At 38.1% G+C, this 19,956-nt stretch overlaps 1 protein-coding gene and 1 pseudogene across 1 annotated transcript in view; one reads left to right on the forward strand and one right to left on the reverse strand.

The window, feature by feature from the left end:
- Window positions 1-11,275, reverse strand: part of LOC103197359 — a 32,086-nt pseudogene extending 20,811 nt beyond the window's left edge.
- A 151-nt stretch (window positions 11,276-11,426) lies between these two features.
- Window positions 11,427-19,956, forward strand: part of VSTM2A (V-set and transmembrane domain containing 2A) — a 33,819-nt gene continuing 25,289 nt past the window's right edge. Inside the window, exons 1-4 of the mRNA XM_007941228.2 lie at window positions 11,427-11,505; window positions 13,307-13,473; window positions 14,796-14,846; window positions 18,391-18,730. Coding sequence (XP_007939419.1) covers window positions 11,427-11,505; window positions 13,307-13,473; window positions 14,796-14,846; window positions 18,391-18,730 — 637 coding nt within the window. The remainder of the gene's footprint in view (window positions 11,506-13,306; window positions 13,474-14,795; window positions 14,847-18,390; window positions 18,731-19,956) is intronic.

The following is a 19,956-nucleotide window of genomic DNA, read 5'->3' on the forward strand; positions in this document are numbered from 1 at the left end:
TGGAGCCTGGTGGAAACCCTGAGACTATGGCCCCTAGCTACCCATCATGTCTGGAATTGAACCCACATCTGTGGCTTCCAACCAAACAAAAGACAAGCATATGGGTTGAACATTTACCTGAGGTAGATACACTTCTTGGAGAAAACAATCATGGGAGAAGGAAGGGTTGTTTATGCACAGGTAGACAGCTCAGGGGGCAGGAGTGCATGGAGGGATGGACACAGGGAACAGGTAACTATCAGGAGGAAGTGGAATTTGCTCTGTAAACTTTCACCCAAATCACACACACACACACACACAAGGAATCTGTAATTAATAAGTTATTTGTATTGCAAAACTCTATGATGTGATCTCTGACATAATTTCTATCACCAAGGCCATATTTTCCAACTGTTGATGATTCTTCTTTGTCTCCAACTTTTGCATTCCAATCATTAGTAATAATCAGTATATTTTGGTTGTCTCTTTGGTCAATTGCAGACTGCAGAATTTGGTAAAAATTTTCAATTTCTTCATCTCTGGATTTAATGGTTGGTGTATAAATTTGAATAATAGTAGTATTAACTTATCTTGCTTATAGGCCTATGGATATTATCCTATCACTGACAGCATTATACTGCTGGATAGATTGTGAAACATTCTTTGTGATAATGAATGCAACACCATTTCTCTTCAATTTGTCATTCCAGGCACAGAAGACTATATGAGTGTCTGATTCAGTATGTCCAATACCAGTCAATTTCAGCTCACTAATGTGTAGGATATTGATCTTTATGAATTCTATTTCATTTTTTACAACTTCCAGTTTTCTTAGATTCATACTTCATCCCTTCCACGTTCTGATTATTAATGGATGTTTGCAGCTGTTCCTTTCCATTTTGAGTCATATCCCATCAGCATATGAAAGTCCTGAATACTTTACTCCATCTACATCATTAAGCTTGCCTCTACTTCGAGGAGGCAGCTCTTCTCCAGTAATATTTTGAGTGTTTTCCAACCTGAGAAGCTCATCTTCTGGCATTATATCAGATAATGTTTGCCGCAGACCAGCACAGTCACTGGGCTCGGTTCTATAACTCGAAGAAGATTATAGGTGAATAGGGAGTCGGCGAATTGGCTAACAGAAGACAAACAACTCAGAGGCTGCTTGCAACTGAGAGCGTTTATTGAGTTATAGGGCCAAGCTTTTATGGTGCATGTTAGTTCCTTCTACAAAACCACTGACCTTTCAGATATTGATCAGTCAAGCACAGGTTTACGCAAAAACACAGAAAGTAAAGTACCTGATCAAAAACAGTAAGTTTACAAGTTCCCATTACATCACAATTCTAAGTACTACAACAATGATCATAATTATTGTTTTGGCCTTTTTGTCGTATGCCCTGAGACTTCCCAATTACGTCAGGATCCTTTTCTAAACAAACTCTTTTTCTGTCCTTTGGAAATATTTACTTTTGAAATTTGCATTGTATCTTTTCACTAATGCTGTGAGCCACTTTTTAAACTTGCCTTTTGTTCATTAGTTAATAAACACCAAGGGTTTCTCATATTTTTGTACAGTCACTGGAGATGTTGTGGTGGTCCTTGGTTTTTTCCAGCATGAGTTCACTTTGTTCCAAATCATTGAAAAGATTTCCAACTGGGTCATTAGTTAAGTTCTTATGGTCCATTTTTAAAATTGCTTGAAGTACTGGAGGCAATTGTTCCTCTGGAATGTTTTCCAGGAGTAAGTCATCCATGATTCTGTGGAAAATACACCCTCTCCCAAGGTAGGTTTTAGGTCAATGCCATTGCCTGATCCTCTGACGTCTCTCTGCTCCAAGAAATCTTTATTGTTCTTATTGTAACTAGCAACTATTGAACCAAACAACATTATCAAAAACATCAGCAAACAGGAACAAATGGTAAAAATTGAGAGAGCACACTTCACCCCGGGAAGCTTAGAGTTTCCTTGAAACAGCCGCTTCAGACCGGTGACTATGTCACGCGGACCCCACCGGGGCTGTCGTGGCAAATGTTTCCATTCATAAAGTTTTCCAAGAATATATCAGACTGTATTTCATTGCTATTCATAAGGTTTTCACTCATCAATTTTTTTTCAGAAGTGGATGGCCCCATCCCTTAATTAGTCTGTCTTAGTCTGGAAACTCCATTCAAACCTGTCCACGATGGGTGACACTGCTGGTATTGGAAATACTTGTGGCAGCCTCCGGCCTCACAGCAATGTGTGAGCCACCACAGTATGACAAACTGACAGATGTGTGGTGGAAAGGAGTATCTGGGTCCTGTCCTTTAAAGAAGTCCACTGACACAACCACACCTAGGGAAATGAAGTGCCATCACAGTTCACCAGAGTGGGGGCTTATGGTAATAAATGTTTACCAAAGGAATGTTCAATGCAATGGGTTCATGGTACAGCCTTTTGGCCATTTCCTTGGTTTCTGAATGAATATTGGCATAGATGTATTCATAAATTTGCATATTTCCTATATTGTCTCCTTGGAATAAGGAGTGAGACTAAGACTGGTTGAATTTAAGTTTCAACGGGAAGGAAGTGACAATGGGGATATGATGATATATTTGGAAATATTAGAGGAAAAACTGGGATGGATTTTGTGAAACAGTTAACCTACTAATGTCTTGGGAGCAGGTGAGTGAAAAACCTAAAAGAATAAAAGGTTTGGTAAGTTGACTAGATTTATTACTTCAAATGCAAGAAAGTTTAAGGAAATGTCAAAGTTCATGACAAGATAAGGAAGTTTGTGGTTGAAGTAGGATGAAGACTGTAAAACCAAAGATCTAGGAAGTCAAAATTTCGAAAGTATCATCAAACTGCAAGTTGAAGTAAGTAAGAAATGAAGGAAAGCTATAGGTTAGAGTTTAAGGGGTAAAATGCCAAATCTTCAATGAAAGAAGGAGTCTGTAAATGAGAAAAGAGGTATATTCTAAATTAAATGGCATGAGCTTCAGAGGAGCATAGTTAAATGCATAGTGGAGAAATTAGATCTGAAAGTTATGATTTTTCATTATTAAGAGCAAACGTGGTCTCCATAGGAAAAGAATGTTCATAGAATACAAAAAGAGCCATAAATGTGAAGGGAGGGGGGAATAAAAACCTTGATTGAGAGGGTGAACCTTTAAAGAAGTTTGTTAACATTAGAACAGGCAACTCTACATATATAATTATATCTATGGAATATATTGACAGTTTTATTTGAACTTTTTTTTTTCCTTGCATGATTTATTTTTCTTGATTCAACCAGTAGAATCAATGGAGAATATCTAGAATATCATGGGAATGAGGGTGCCAAAGAAGGCAGAAGTCTGCACACATCTTGCCTGATAAACAAGTGTGTCCAGCAAATGTAGTCCAGAAAAGTGAGCTGGATGAAATATTGGAAGAGTGACAGCTGCAGTTGTCCTTTTAATCCTACATTTACTTCTCTTTTCCCTGCCCCATTGTACCCCTAAAAGTCATTGGTGCAGTACCCCTCCCTCAAGTCTACTTCAACTGAAATAGTGAACACACTTTTCACAATTAAGAATCAATTCCTCAAAATACAAGATGAAGACATGAACTTCTGAAGACTTCCTTAATCTTTTCCTTTTCTCCTTAAACTACAAAACAATTTTTCAAAGAATAGTTCCTTGTATCTGTGTTTTCTTAAACCTACAGCCTTTTGCTCCTTCTTAGCAATTACTAAGACTAATTAATTGATGATTCAGCCCAGCCATCAAGGGCTACTCCCACAGAGCCTGTGGGTCTCTCTACAGAGATGTGATCTGACTCCTGTTCTCTGAATTTAGAACACTTTAACTTAGGATCAAAATTTTCTTTCATCCAACCTCAAATAACCTCCCAACTAAACACAGCCATTTAAAGGTGCCTTAAATAGTCCTGAGGAGTTCTGGTGGTGCTGAGGTTAAAGTATTGGTTTGCTAACAAAACACACCAACTTCTCCACAAGAAAAAAATGAGTCAGTATGCTTTTGAGAAATTTACAACCTTGAAAATCCTATGGGGTAGTTCTACTCTGTCCTATGCGGTCTCTGTGAGTTGGAATTGACTCCATGGCAATGAGTTTTGTGGGGTTTTGGTTGAATAGTCCTAAGCCTTCTCATTACAAGTTACTTAGTCATGATTCTGAACTTGATAGTGGATATGAGGATTTTATGTTCTTCTTTAAATAGAGTTAGAGGGTAGTTATGTCATTTGTAATCCATAGAGGGTCACTCTTTGAAGCAAAAGGGTGTGCTATTAATAATTAGGCATAAACTGTTATTTAATAGGAAATTGAGTAAGGCCTAGGGAGCTTAAACCACTTGCTTAAAAATATAGAGATAGTAAAATGTTGAAGAGAAACTTGAACCCAGATCTGTAAGATTCAAAAACTACTTTTAACTATACCTGAAATTGTAAAGTTATTTAAATGTTTGTAAATTACTCTGTGTTTCTTGAAAGACACTCAGTAACATTATTGTAAGTTTTTATTTACTTTCATTCAAATTGTAAATATAGGCATGGAATCATAGGCAAGCTTAGAAATTATAGGCTCTACTAAAAATTGCTGCTTTTCTTGTATTTTCATTTTATTTCCCCAAATAATTATCTGTTGCACAAAAATAGATGTAGAAGGTAGTTATTCATGTCTAATCAAACCCACAGGATTTTCTTTAAAAAAAAAACAACACATATTGAAATTAATGTAATATTACAAATTCTGCACTTCAGTTTCAGCCTAATTTCCAAGCAAGAGGAAAGTATATTAAGATACATCTTCAATCTTTCCCACTTTGTGATTCTAACTTTTTTTTTTTAATTAGGGTATTGACATATAACACTCATGTTAATATTTTGCTAATATAGAAATTAAGTCAAGTTTTGCACTATATGCAGACACATCTTATATATGACTGTTGGCCCATGTTAATTTCTCATAAAAGACAAAAAAAAATTAATGTGAGGGTCCATTAGTTTTGTAGAGGGCATCTAAGCAGACTGTGATATTAAGTTTCTGGGGAAAATGTGAAGTTTCCTTTTGCTGTTTTCAGAGGTCACCTGTAGGCCAGATATTACAGTTTTAAAATGACATAACATGACCTCATGAATAATTTCAGTTTTCACTTGGTGAACTTCAATTACAAAGTTACGTGGAGTTCCACAGAATAACAGCCAGATCTAAGTAATTTACATTTCAATCACATACAAAAGGAAAAGATAAAGGAAGAGATGCCATCTGGAAGATTAAAATGAGCAGTAGCCATATAATAGGCAGTCAGCATCTATTTGATCATTTCCAATGACAATCAGTTTTTCTCACTCTGTGGATTGTTTACTTTATAAAACTCAAGTATGAGATAGCAAGAAGTTGTGTTGAGGAATTATTATTATATCTCAGGACCCATTATTTCAAGTGACTTGCTTACCAGTGTCTGTGAAAGAGTTTGAGTGCCCTTGATTTTGTTTGAAAAGTATACTGTTTCTATATAATTTGTAGAACCAATGGCATGTATGACTTACCTTAAAATATTTCATCCTCTACCCCTCATTTTAAGGAATTTAGATATAAAGACCTTCAAGAAACAATGTACTGATTTGCTTTTATGGCACAACTGACTGGCTTAGACCAGAGGCCCCAGGTCTCTCACTTGTAGAATAAGCAATTTCGATTAATTACTTCCATGCTGAATAACCAGAGTCAATGCTGGGCCAATACACCTCTGGAGTGGAGGATTGAATGCTGTTATGATGCTGGAAGCTATGCTACCATTATTTCAAATTCCTAGAGAGTCACATGTGGTGGACAATTTTTAGTGAAGCTTCCAGACTAAGACAGACTAGGAAGAAACACCTGGCAATCTACTTCCAAAATCAGCCAGTGAAAGCCCTATGGGTCACAATGGTCTGATCCCCAATTGCTCATGATGATTAGGGCAGGACTGGGCAGCATTTTGTTACCATGTATATGAACCCACCACAAGAATGGCAGATAACAACAATAAGCTCCCTCCCAGTTCTGAAGTCCACTCATTATGTGAAGACATGTTCTGTACATGTATGAAAAGAGAAATTATGTGATTTCTTCTATTGTCATGTGTCCTTGACTCTATCTTATGTTTGAAATTATGACATGTTAGGAGCTCTGGTAGCATAGTGCCTAAGGCACTTGACTGCTCACCAGAAGGCTGGCAGTTCAAACCCACCAGCCACTCCTCGGAAGGAATGTTGGGCAATCCTACTTCCATAGTGATACTGCCTTGGAAACCCAAGGAGGGGTCGCTATGAGTCGGGGCCTACTCGACAGCAAACAACAACAACAATAACAACAACAGAGGAGCCCAGCACATCCAGCACTGCCAAAGCACTGGCTTGTATAATTCAACAGAAAACATAGTTTAAAAGCTCATCTTCACCTGACAAGAGCTAGAGTTTCTCCAGAACTCATATTGTCTTCACTTGAATTAGAGTGTTTTGTGCTAATTGTTTATTCCTCCATATTTAAAGACTGTCTACTGTCTTACCTTTTATTTCCCCAAGTGAGAAAAAATTCACTCAAGTATGAAGGAAGGTTGGGCAATCCTACTTCCGTAGTGATACTGCCTCGGAAACCCAAGGAGGGGTCGCTATGAGTCGGGGCCGACTCGACGGCAAACAACAACAAACAACATGAGACTATGGGTGAAAATTTTCCTCAGATTCAGAAAATATTGTTCTATGTACAGATTAGAGCATCACCAAAGAGTGTGTTCAGGAACTCTGTAGGATATACCTCCAAATTCATGCATGGAAAAACATATGCAGCTCATCTAACCCAATGAGATGCCTGTGAGGATGTAAAGAGATGAAACTTGACCCTTAGCATCCACAAGGATCATCTTTCAATTCTTTATATGGTTGTCTTTTAAAAGCTGTTGCTGAAAAAAGAACCTAATTTTTGCATCTTCCAATTATTCAGAAAATTTAAAAGCTTATATTTGACACATACGCCTAAAGACAAGATTAAAAAGGTGTGATATGGAAAGCCTTCCAATCATGTGTGCACAGGAGGCAAATATGATGATTCCCATCAAGTTCAAGATACAAATATGCTCCCAAAGCTCTCTAATGGAAAAGATGATGTAGTTTCTAATCTCAGATCTTGAAGACCCCCCTTGTCCAGTTTAGGTTTTTGATAGATCAATAGCTCTGAAAGCTTATGTAAAAACTTACATAAGAAAACAATGTATTTGAAAGAGAAAATTAAATGACTATGAGATAGAATAAAATGCAGTCTAAATAAAAGACAGAGGATGGCAATGTAATAAATTCAAACAGATTGTATTATGCCTGAGAAAGTTAAGCACATATTTAGGTAAGAATTTCTATTATAAATTTTAGAGGAAAAATAGCTGTGGTGATGTTGTTGTTTGTTGTCGTCTAGTTGATTTTGACTCGTGGCAAATCCATATGCCTAGAGTAAAACTGTTCCATGAGATTTTCAAGGCTGTTACCTTCCAAAAGCAGCCAGCCAAGCCTGTCTTTCCAGATGCTTCTGCGTTGGTTTTGAACCACTAACATTTTGGCTAGTAGTCAAAGAGCTTATCCTTTTGCACCATCCAAGGATTTAAATTTTTTTTTTTTAAAAAAAGCAAAATAATGACCAAAAAATAATTCACAGGCCAAGAAAACAGCTGAAAGATGAAATAATATTTTATGAAATATTTTCATAAATGTTTCTTTTTTAAGAAGAGATTTGTAGTCATTTTTATAATGTAAGGCATCAATAATAATTTGGGAGAGGAAAATGAGCAGGAGCTATTTCTCTTGCATCCCGATGCAGACAACTTGTCTTTCTGGATAAGTTACCTCCAACCTTGTAGAATAATATGTTTTAAAGGGAATTTAAAACTAACAGAACTAAATACCAGTACTATGTCCTTTGATATACTGGATAAATTTACTTTTTAATTGATGTTTTTTAGCATTTTAAACTTCTATTTTGAATATTTTTAAAGTTTTTGATATATATGTTTTGTTGTTAGTTGCCCTTGAATTAATTCCTTCTAATGGAGGTCCCATTCAGAAGGAAATCTAAAGTCTTGTCTTTTTTTTGCCTCTGGGTGGGTCCAAACCACCAACATTTTGGTGTCAAAAGCTTAACCATTTGCACTGTCCAGGGATTCCCTCAAGCATTTAATATAGAGGATTTATTTGTCTTCTATAAGGCAAATAAATGCTCTATCAGAGATAATGCAAATGTATTTACCAACACTTGAAAAGATATAACAGACATTTAAGATAAATTTGTATCTACACTGGCATAACTGAACATAAAATATATTCAGAAATCTCAGCCTACATGACCCAGAGACAAGAAGAAGTAGATGGTGCCCAGCTGCCATCACCAACCACTCAGAAAAGGATCAAAATTAGAGATCCCAGATAGAATGAGAGAAATAAATGTGGAACAAAACTAAAACATAAAAATGTCTAGAATTATTAGTTAAAGAGAGACTGGTGAAACCCTTGTGACTGTAGCACAAGATTACCCTTTGGCATGGAATTGGACCCTCCAGAGACTTAGTTCTCAGTCAAACAACTGACAAGCTTACAAACTGAACAGCTACACCAGGGAGATGTACTCCTTAAAACAGATGAAAGTGAGAGTGCAGAAGGGCAGCATTTGCACAGGGGGAAAGCTGGATAGATGAGGAAGCATAGGTAAGAAGGACACAAGGAAGGGGTAACCAGAAGGAGGAGGTCGGAGGAGAGCTGCTCCGTTATGGGGATTGTAATCAATGCCATGAAACAAAATGTTTATGAGCTATCGAGTGTAAAAAACTTGCTTTGCAAAATTGCACCCAAATCACAATATAAATAAATAGCTAAATAAAACAATATCAAATGCAAAATATTTGCAGAATATCCTTATTGGTCTCTGCATTTTACTGGATCTTCAATAGCTGTATTTATGGTAATTATATTCCTATTTAACATCTTAATATTATTTAAATATTAACAGAATACTGTACAAATAAAAACTTATTCTGGACATATCCTTGATAAAAAATAAATTAAATTAAATGCATCATTTTTCATAAAAAAAGTAAAATAAATGCCTTTCCAATTTTATCATCTCTCTCTCTTTCCCTTCCTTCTTTTCTTTTTGGCAACTTAAATGTGTATAACCTTCTATTTAAAGTAGTTTCATAGTTTGTCTGTCCTATAAAAACTTTCTCATACTTTATTTTTCACACTTTTAGTCATACTTTTGTTATGCTTTTACAGCTAGTGTCCCTCCAAAAATCAGTTGAACTGCTTTTCTAAATTATTTCAGAACTTCCCTTGCTTAAGATGGATGCCTTTTTCTTCATGTTGAAAACAGTTCCAACAGCAGATAATTCAGGTCATGTTTACACTAATTACTGAAATAAAGCCAAAACTTTGTGCTAAGCGTTAAGAATATCTTAGGTATAAAATTTTAACTCTGAGGATCTCATACTTGTAAAGTTGTGTTGTTGATGGTAAGTGCATTATCTTAGATTGTGTCTTTATATTCTGAACACATTCTCCTTGAGAGAAATTTGGGTCCAAAGAGATTTTTCTCTTGTAATGATAAACTTCAAAACCATTTGCTGAATCCAAGGAGAATCTAGAGTCTGGCTGGTCTAAATATGAGCACATATAAAATATTCCTTATGACTTTCTCCAAATCTCATACTCTGCCTCTACCTACAGTGAAAAATAAATGTGTCTTTGGAAAATAAATAAGATTGTTATGAAATCTGTCATATCTATTTTCTTATCTTTGAAGTAACTGCTGCACTGCATCCAGCAGTAAAAAGGTAGGTTTTTAAAAACCCAACAGGTATGTGAAGATTATTATTATTATCGGCCAGTCAAGGCATTATTCAACTACAAATTCTTTATCTGTGAAATGAAAATATATGTACTGCATTGGTTTCCTGACAGCATTGTTAATACTGACTCATATTTTCAAATAGCACTCGTGATTTGTGGTATAATTACTTGGAAAGAATAATAGGAGTAAAATATTTGGTACTCTGCTTAGGAGACAAATTTTCTTAATTTTGTTAAAAATATTTAAATTCACTAATATTGGATTCCATAGGGACAAATAGAGTCTTTACCATGATATATACTGTTGTTTAGATTCTTGATAAGAAATGTGACATACATCCCACACCTTCTCCAGGGTGGATAACTTATTTGTTATTTTGTTTCTAAGGCAATATCCCTTATTCATATGATCCCAAGGAAGATTACATAATTATTGTGTTAACCAAAGAAAACCAAATAAACAAAACAAAAACAAATCATGTAATAAAGACCTCGATGGTATTTAAAAGCTGTCCCTCACTCCCAAAATACATGTGGGGTGGAAGCAGGGAAGGTAGAGAGGTGTATATGAATAAGCAACAACAATAAAAAAGTAAACATAGTATGGTGGGGTTTCTTTTCTGGAAAATTCTCTCAATATGTGACTTTTTGTACTTTTTCTCCCTTCCATTTGTCAGCTACAGTGACATGGTGCCTGCATGTGCTGCTTCTCTTTCCCTGGAGGCTGTGCAGCAATAAATTCCCGTGAAATAATAGCATGTGATCATTCTAGTTACAGCAGTTAATAACTAGTTAAGCGACATTTCCCTCAAATGGCTGTTTTCATCGCCTCAAAACAGTCTCTTTCATCCCATCCCATTCTTCCCCTCCTCTGCAACAATGCCCCAACTTCCTCCTCAAATCTCTAGCTCCTAGCCCCAGCAAACAATGCAAACCTACATACAACTGTATTGTCCTCTTTAGCACCAAGGAATCGGATCCTCCAAGGCAAGAACGATTCAATTTACGGGTAGGGGCCAAACTGCAAAATAAATAAATGCTTCTGGGCTCTGGAAGGAACAGAGTCGGAGCAGCCAAGCCTTCTCTCTTGTGGGCTGCCAAGCCGAGATCCCCGCAGGTGGGGAGCTGTCCAGCGCGCTGAGAGTTAAAGGCATCATCGCAGCCATTAGAGGGAAAAGTTGCAGCGTTGTAAGCCCTGTGAAGTCCAGCCCTCCCCCCTTGCCCACTCCCCACTTCTCAAGCTGGTTTGGTGTTCAGGGAGGGCAGTGATCACGCAAGCCGGAGCAGCAAACTGACGTTGGACGAGCTATCAGGTAGCTGAAAGCAGGCAGCGAAGCAGCGGAAACACGTCCAGCGTTCCAAGCCTGGGTCTGGAGTCAAAGCCTCTCGGAATCTGAGCCAGCTGGTTTTAACCTTCGCGAATTGCAATCCCATCTCCCCAACGACAGTCCTCCCAGAGCGAGCAGCAGGATGTTTGCAGTGTCGCGCCCAGGGCTCTGAGACTGAGCCTTCTGATAGATTTGCATGTCTTTCTTTTAGGACTTTTTGGCTGCTAGCTACACTGATGTGACCCCCTCCCTTTGGAATGATGGGGATCTTTTTGGCATATGTTGGATTTGTTTTCTTTTCTGTTTTATATGTACAACAAGGGCTTTCTTCCCAAGGTAAGTCTGTGCTCACTGGCAAATATACATTTGTTTGGTGTGTGTGTGTGTGTGTGTGTGTGTGTGTTCTGCACATTCAAAGAATGGCCAGGCAGATGTAATAAGATTTCAAGTAACAGTGGGTTTAGGTTTTATGAAGAGTGTTCTGTCTGGCATTTTTCTTTAAAGTTTATAAAATTTTAGGCAAGCTATGTTTGAGATAAACCTAGCTGGTGCCTGCCAATGGAGTGGGTTCCTGAGTGAGCACAAATAGGGCATGGGGTTCTCTCTCTCTCTCTCTCTCTCTCTCTCTGTGTGTGTGTGTGTGTATGTGTGTATCTGTTCTTCTATCTGTGTGCATGCACAGGGTAACCACTCATGCATACATAACCATCACAAACAGAGAATTGGGGATGGGGGACTCTCCATTGCCAGTCCCTCTTCTCCATATAGGCAGAATGGGTTTAGAGTTTTCCTTTTCTGGGTTCTGGTGACTTTGTTTGCCTGTGTGTTTATCAAATGGTAGACTTCTCTGAGGACCTATAAAAAGGCACGACTTGCATTGCAAGCATCAGTGTAGCCCTGCTGAATCCAGTTGTTCAGGACTTTGCAGGCTGCAGTGATCATTTCAGTACCATGAACAGATCACATCGTTGCTGCCAGAAGACTGCATCATCACCTCTGCCAGCAGAAATGCCATACTCCTCCCAGCCTGAACAGAAAAGTCCTTTTCAGATTAGAATGTCTTCTTAACACCACCCCTCCCCTTTTAAAGCACAAATACAGTGCTGCTCAATAGAGAGCATTTTGAGAATTCATAAAATTTTGAAAAGAGACATTGCTGGTGTCTCTCTTTAAAAAGTGGGAGGAAAGTGCATCCACCCTAAATTAGCCCTGCAGTCCCTTCCGTTCTTCTCTTCATAAGCGTGCTTTGTAGTTGTGCACTCTCCTCAGGCACAAACCATTCTAAGACTACTTTCAGAGAATTGTCAGCTCTTTGTAAGTATCCCTTAGAGAAGATAAGAACCACTATCCCTTTAAAGAAATGTCTTTGGGAGGAAGGAAATATTTTATTTTTATAAATTTCACCATGCCTCCATGAAAACTTGCAAACTAGAAATGGCAAGGTTTGTAATGAAAAACTGAAAAATAAAATCTGTTGTTACTTCAAAATAATCTATATTCTGTACTAAATCTAAATGTGAGGTTATTGCAATTTAAGATACATGGCTTGACAGGAACAAATATGAAGTTTAATTTGGAGAGTGAAAAATATACACAGCTTAGAAAGTGTGCAAGTTGTTTCATTGCTGTAGGCTTTGAATCTCAATTGTTAATAACTCTTTTGATGTATCAGGAATGTGCATTTTGACAGTTATTCATGATCTTTTCTCCATCATGTGAAACATTCAGTTAGTCATACTTGTTTAGAAACTTAGAGGCTAGAGGCTCTCCTCATATATCAACTGGACAGATTGTCTAAATTATACTGTACTGAATCCTACAGTAAGTTTTGGGGAATGCTGCAATCTGACAAAAGGTGTTTGGATCTAACTGTGATCATCTTGGCTAACAGAGGGCTAGTTATTGGCAAGCTCTTTAACCTTTCCATTATCTGGATTTGATCAGCAACAAAGTGATTTAGGCACTATACCAAAAATAAGAAAAAGAAAAGGAGTTGGGGAGCCAGGCAAATGTCAGAGAGGGTTTTTCTTGTGTTTGTTTTACGTGAAAAAAAAAAAAAATGCAGGGAGCTCTCAAAGAAAGAGACGTTGGCAAGAGTGGTGTAGATATTCCAAAAGGATGTGTTTGTCTTTTGCAGCAAAATTCACTGAGTTTCCACGGAACGTGACTGCGATAGAGGGGCAGAATGTGGAGATGTCCTGTGCTTTCCAGAGCGGCTCGGCCTCAGTGTACCTTGAGATCCAGTGGTGGTTCCTGCGAGGACCTGAGGACCTGGAGCCTGTGGCCGAGGTGGCTGGTGCACAGGTAGTAGAATCAGACAGCTCGCAATACCTCCTGTGTCTCTACCCCACTCACTCCCCAACTCCTGGGGGTGGGGGCAAGATGGTGCCTGGCCTCCCAGGTACCAGCCTGACGCTCTCTGGGTGAGAGACATCCAGGGACCACAGAGAGTGAGAGGGAATTTGCCTCAGTGACACTAGGTAAAGGCAAGGAGGAAGTCTGAAACGGGGAAGATGCTCCTCCTCTTGATATTCAACATTAGAAGATGTTCAGTAGAACACGACCTTGTCGACCGTCCCCAGGGTAGGGTGGGGAATCCTGGGGGGGGGGGTCTCATTCCCCCTATGGACCAGATCCTCACGTCTATCTGTTCTTAATGTGAAGAGGTTGGGCAAAGCGGAGGGAGGGAGAGGACTAAAGAGGAGAGAGGAGGGAAGGGAAGGGGAAGGGAGGAGAAAAAAAGGAGGGGGACAGGAAAGGAAGAATGTAAGAGGGAGAGAAAGAGAAGGAAGGAGGAAGAGAAAGGGAGGGAAAGAGGAAGAAAATATGAGGAAGGACGAGGGAGGAGAAAGAAGAGAGGGAAGGATGTAGGACAGAAGGAAAGAGATCAGAAAGGAGGGTGGAGAGAAGGGGAGGAATGTGGGAACGCGTGAGAAAGGAGAAGAGGAAACGGAAAGTGAAGGAGGGAAGAGAGGAAAAGAGAGGTCGCAGCGGAATAAGGAGACAGAATGGAGCAAAAGAGGCGGTGGTCCCCTCTGAGAGAGAAAAAAAAAAAAAAAAAAAAAAACCAGTGGAAGACAACCAGGAGGAGAAAGGCAGCTGGGAGCCACAGGGGACAAAGATGCAGGAACTCCTTCCGGGAACTTCCACCCACACGCTCGTCTGGACAAACCGAACCTTACTTCCTTACTACTCCAGGCATCGCCCAGCCTACACAGATCCCAGCAAGAGTCGGATCTGAGGTGCGCTCGGCCCCTTGGCTTAACTCCCTGGACGCAGCTTTTGCGCGCGCTAGTAGCCGCCGAGGGCTCCAATGGTGCAGTCGTGACTGCCACCATCCAGCAGCAGGAGGAATCGGCCGCCTACAGACTGCCATTTGAGGCAGGCAGCCAAATTTCTAGAGGAGGAAGTGAACATGGATGGGGCATTTGTTCCCCTCTCCTTTCTCTTTTCCAAATCACCTCAATTAGAATGTTTCAATAACCACAGAGGCATTAGTCTTGAATGATAGACTCCGCACGACCTAGCGCCAGGTGCGCCTGGGTCAGGGACTATTCGGATGATCTGGTCCGGGGAAGGGGTCTGGGGCCCAGCCTGGCTTGAGCTTTTGTGTCTTTCTCCCACAGGTGGAGCTCTTACCTGAGAGAGACCCGGACAACGACGGGACCAAAATTAGCGTGAGTATTCATAGGGACAGGCGACAGGGGAGCATGCCTTACTCAGCTCCCAGGCAGACCCGAGGTGGACATTAGTTCAAGAATTTTCAGATATTTTAGAACCTTTCATGTTATCCCTATTTACTGTCCATGAGAAAGGCCCTTTTGCAAACACAGTTGAGAGCCAGTCTTTCTCTTACCAATAATTGAAACAAATTTAGATTTTACTCATGTAAATAGTTAACCAGTGAGCTAGAGAATCATTTTGTAACCCAAAGACTTTGTATAAAACTTTTTTTCCCCTGATCTTTGTAACAGTTACATTACTGTAGTAAGAGTAAAGGACTGCAATATTATTATCTATTCAAAATTACAGAAACATTTTTATTATTATTATTGTGATTTGGGTAAAAGCTTACAGAGCAAATTCACTTTCCATACAGCAGTTCACATAAACTTTGTCTCATGACGTTGACTATAATTTCCCACAATGCAACAGCTCCCCTCCCACTTCCTCCCCATAGTTACCTCTTCCCTGTGTCCTTCCTTCCATGCACTCCTGCTCCCCAAGCTGTCTCCCTGTGCATATGTAGCCCTTTCATTCTCCCTTGATTGTTCTCTCTAAGGAGTGTATCTACCTAGTGTAAATGTTCACCTCATTTCACCTCATGTCTTCTGAAACAATTATTCTTTAGTGGAAAGTAAAATATTACCATAGACAAATCTTCCTCCATGAAGTTAAAACATCTGATAGGAGGTTATCTATTTAAAGAATAAAACTCACTTCAGAATGTCATTCATAATACTCAATAAAATATATGCAATGTATTTCTCATGCCAGGGTTCAAAATCATATGCTGATATAAATCTGAAAAGCATAATCAGAGGAGGCTGACCTATTGAAAATATAGAGATATATTTCTACTCTACAGGTCATTACTTTTAATAGTTTAGTATAAAACTGAAAAAAAAAAGGAAATTTTATTATTATTTTTTATTATGTCTCAAAAGAAGCCACATAGAATCACTTTATATTAACAAAACTACTTCACTTATGAATGAATAGTAAACAAGTTCTTATTACTAGAAAGGAAATTATTTTTTTAATAAGAAAGAAGAAATATATATATATTTTTTAGGAAAGTAAAAATTTAATTATCCCATGATTCTCTGAATCCAATATTCTTAAACTGAAATTTATGTGAAATCTCTTACAATACATAAAATAGTATAAGATTGGGGTTACACATATCTTAAAGTATGAAAATATACTCTACTCATAGAATCAAGTTCTATGTTCTAATTGTGCAATATCAACACGGAAGAAAATATCAAATGTATGTGTTATAAAACAGCAACTCCAATTTATATTCATAAAGGCACTGACTTTTTAGAATATTCTAATTTCAATTATTCTTATATCACAGGAATGCAATACCAGAAAAGAATTACTAGTAAAATCAATTATGAAGAACAAATTTTTCTCAAATATTTCATTTTTCACATGCTTATATATATAACTGGAGAGATTATATGTGGTTAACTCATCTTTCAACCTTTACAGATACCCATATCTCCCAAAGACCAGTAACAAAATATAGCCTCACACACTCTGCCCTAAAGATGCATAAATACAAATACATAATTACATTTACAATCATACATGAAACTGCTAATGATATGATCTATGTCAATATTTCATAAAATCTAGTGAACTGAAAAGAGTTCCAGATACAAACATAGGTAGAAAGTAGTCTCCATTTTACCCAAGATGTGACCTTGAAAAGATCTCCCAAACAAGCAGTTATTAACTTAAAATTCCCTAGAGAGGTTTTATAAACTACTGATGCTGGCTCCACCCCCTAGAGATGCAGACTTAATAGTTTGCATTAACCCATGTGAGAGTATTTTTTAAAAACTCCTGAGGTAATTCTAATGTCCAGCTACACGTGGGAATCACTGACCCAAACCTCTTGAGGCTTATTTTACTCAACTTTAAAATGGGCTATTAATAATATAAATACTCTGGCTGCCTCAAACTTTATTAGGAGATTCAACTGAGAATATACCTGAAATCATTAATTTCCATTATTTTTTCTATTAGCAGTTATATGTAATTTGGCATTTACATTAATACATATTTATGATTATGATCTGAACATTGAAAAGTATTTATATGTAAATCTCAACATGTATAAAACAAATGAACATTTACCAAGTTTTTCTAACCATTTATAGCCACTTGAAAGTGTGATGGCTGATGGCCAGTAACCAAATAAACAAATCTCTGACTTCTTCACTTCTTTTCCCTATCTTCAAAATCATCCAAATTATTAAATTCTGAATGTTTTATAAAATCCACTAATCTATCAATTATGAATATATGTTAAATCTCAGACTTATAGGTATATATACACACACACACACACACACGCACACATATGTATATGTATATATATATATATATATATACATATATCACTATTAATCTGGAATAAAAATTATTAGAAGAAATAACTGAGTAAATTTCAGTTTTACAAACTACACTATTGTTTAATTGATGACATCCTAAGTTTCAGTACTACAAAGTCTCTGTGATGGCAAGGGCTATATACTCTCAGCCACAGACTTCAAATGATATTAATCCTGCCACTATAAGACTGCACCAAAATGTTGAGAAGAAAATTCTCTAGTACTCAGGTTATTTTTTCAGTGTCTTTAGGAGTCATTCCAATGTGCACATAAAGGTGCATCATAAACTAAATAAACCCCACTGTGACAAACAAAATATTTTTGTGACCTCTCAGAGTTGAGAGGCTTAATTTATAGTCCACAGTGAAGAAAAGAGGCAACATAAACTATAGACTCAGTCTCATTTTAATTTGTTTGGTCAGTCTCATTTAGTGTGGGTTTATTCAACTGAGTGAACTAGGCAGACATTGGTCCCATGATTAGAAAATAACAGAGCTGCCACTGGAACCTGGAAAATGAGTCATTGAAGCTGGGGCTGAATGGTTTGAACGCATGATCCTTTGATTCAGTGAATCCAGTTGTTAGTAGAATAGGATGAAAAAAAGACCTTTAAATTTTATTGTTGAGAAGATTAAAAAAAAGAAAAGAAAACCTCCTTGATTATGAGTGTGAAGTCCTTCAAAACCAAGTCAAACCACTGGCTCATGTGTTACAGAGTAGAACTGCTTTTCTTTGCTTTAATCTTAACAGGAGTAGATCACCAAGCCTTTCATCCATGGTACCACTGTTGTTGTTGTTGTTATGTGCCGTCGAGTCAGCCCTGACTCATAGCGACCCCTCCTTGGGTTTCCGAGGCAGTATCACTACGGAAGTAGGATTGCCCTACCTTCCTTCCGAGGAGTGGTAGGTACCACTAGATGAGTTCAAATCACCAACCTTTAAGTTATGACTCAAATGCAAAACATTTGCAGCACCTAGGGACCTATAAGACATTAACACCTTTTAGTTTTCAAACATTAGCAAGTTCCACGTGAAGAATATGAACAAAACCATGTAATATAGCACTTGATATTTTTTACCTGCAATTTTTCAGACAGTGAAAGTCCAAGGCAATGACATCTCCCACAAGCTTCAGATATCCAAAGTGAGGAAAAAGGATGAAGGCTTATATGAGTGCAGGGTGACCGATGCCAATTATGGAGAGCTTCAAGAACACAAGGCCCAGGCCTACTTGAAAGTCAACACCAACAGCCATGCACGGAGGATGCAGGCCTTTGAAGCCTCTCCCATGTGGCTGCAAGACATGAAACCTCGCAAAAACGTCTCTTCAGCTGTTCCCAGCAGCATCCACAGCTCTGCCAATCAGCAGCGTGCGCACTCGACCTCCAGCCCTCAAGCGGTAGCCAAAATCCCCAAACAAAGTCCACAATCAGGTATGGAAACCCATTTTGAGCCTTTCATTTTACTCACAAACCCTCTACAGGAAGATCAGCCCAACAGAGTAGACAGATTTATATATGATGGTTTTTAAAATTGGAGACCTAGTGCAGTTGCAATAATGAGCTATTTGACATTGCAAGCCTGAGGCTGACCTTCATAGGGGAAGTGAGTTTGCCACATTAGTCACTGGCAGCACTTCGTATCCAGGGGATTTAAGATGTAGGCTCTTTTTTTTCCCCCTGTATTTATGCATTATAAAAACAATGAATCACGTAATGTTGGTTGCATTATAAATGCATGTTCATTTTCTCTACAAATTTATGTATCGATAATGACCCAAATTAAGAGACTTTCGCTTAATCAAAATGTAAATGCAAGAGACATACTGTATCATCCACATTTTCACTGACCCATAGCTTTCACAGGACTATTCTCCAAGGGCTTTTGATTTTGAAGGAGAAATTTCAGCCACACGTGATGAAAGTGATGATGATGATAATGGGAGAAAGTGAAGGGGGATGAAAGGCAATAAGTGGTGCAGAGATAAGGCAACTTCTGTAAATGTGCCTCTAATGCCAATTTAGAAGCTTAGTCACACACTTCCTAAGTCAGCTGTGCAAGTTAAAGCTGTTCTGAATAGCATTAATTTATGCAACCATTCAGCCAATGGAAACTCATTGAAGTTTTAACCTTGATGTGAGATTAATGTCTTCTTGGAATAAGCAATAACCAACACAACCTCATTGCTGTTGTGTGTGTGTGTGTGTATGTGTGTATGTGTGTTTTCCCAAGCACTTGACATAATATGACAGGACTTAAGGTACACACAAATATTTAATTTATCTATCTTTGAGCTTTTGCCTGTATATTTTAACACTGAAGAATTATGATATTGCTATTGGAAAGAGTAGAAAATTATAATCATACAAAAGTATATTGCTAGTATTCAAAGTCTCTTCAGCCATTAAATAAAATATCTTGTCACCTTATCAGAATGATTAGTGAGTGAGATAGATATCTTTAAGTCCCTATTCATGAACAATGTTTTTAAAATAATGTATGTCAAACTAGGTTTTCTCCTGATGCCTCATGTGTTTGTTGTTGTTGTTGTTATGTGCTGTCGAGTCAAACCCGACTCATAGCGACCCCTCCTTGGGTTTCCGAGGCAGTATCACTACGGAAGTAGGATTGCCCAACCTTCCTTCCGAGGAGTGGCTGG

Source organism: Orycteropus afer, unplaced genomic scaffold (assembly GCF_000298275.1).
Source record: "Orycteropus afer afer isolate SDZICR_OR568_19922 unplaced genomic scaffold, OryAfe1.0 scaffold00077, whole genome shotgun sequence".
NCBI lineage: Eukaryota > Metazoa > Chordata > Mammalia > Tubulidentata > Orycteropodidae > Orycteropus > Orycteropus afer.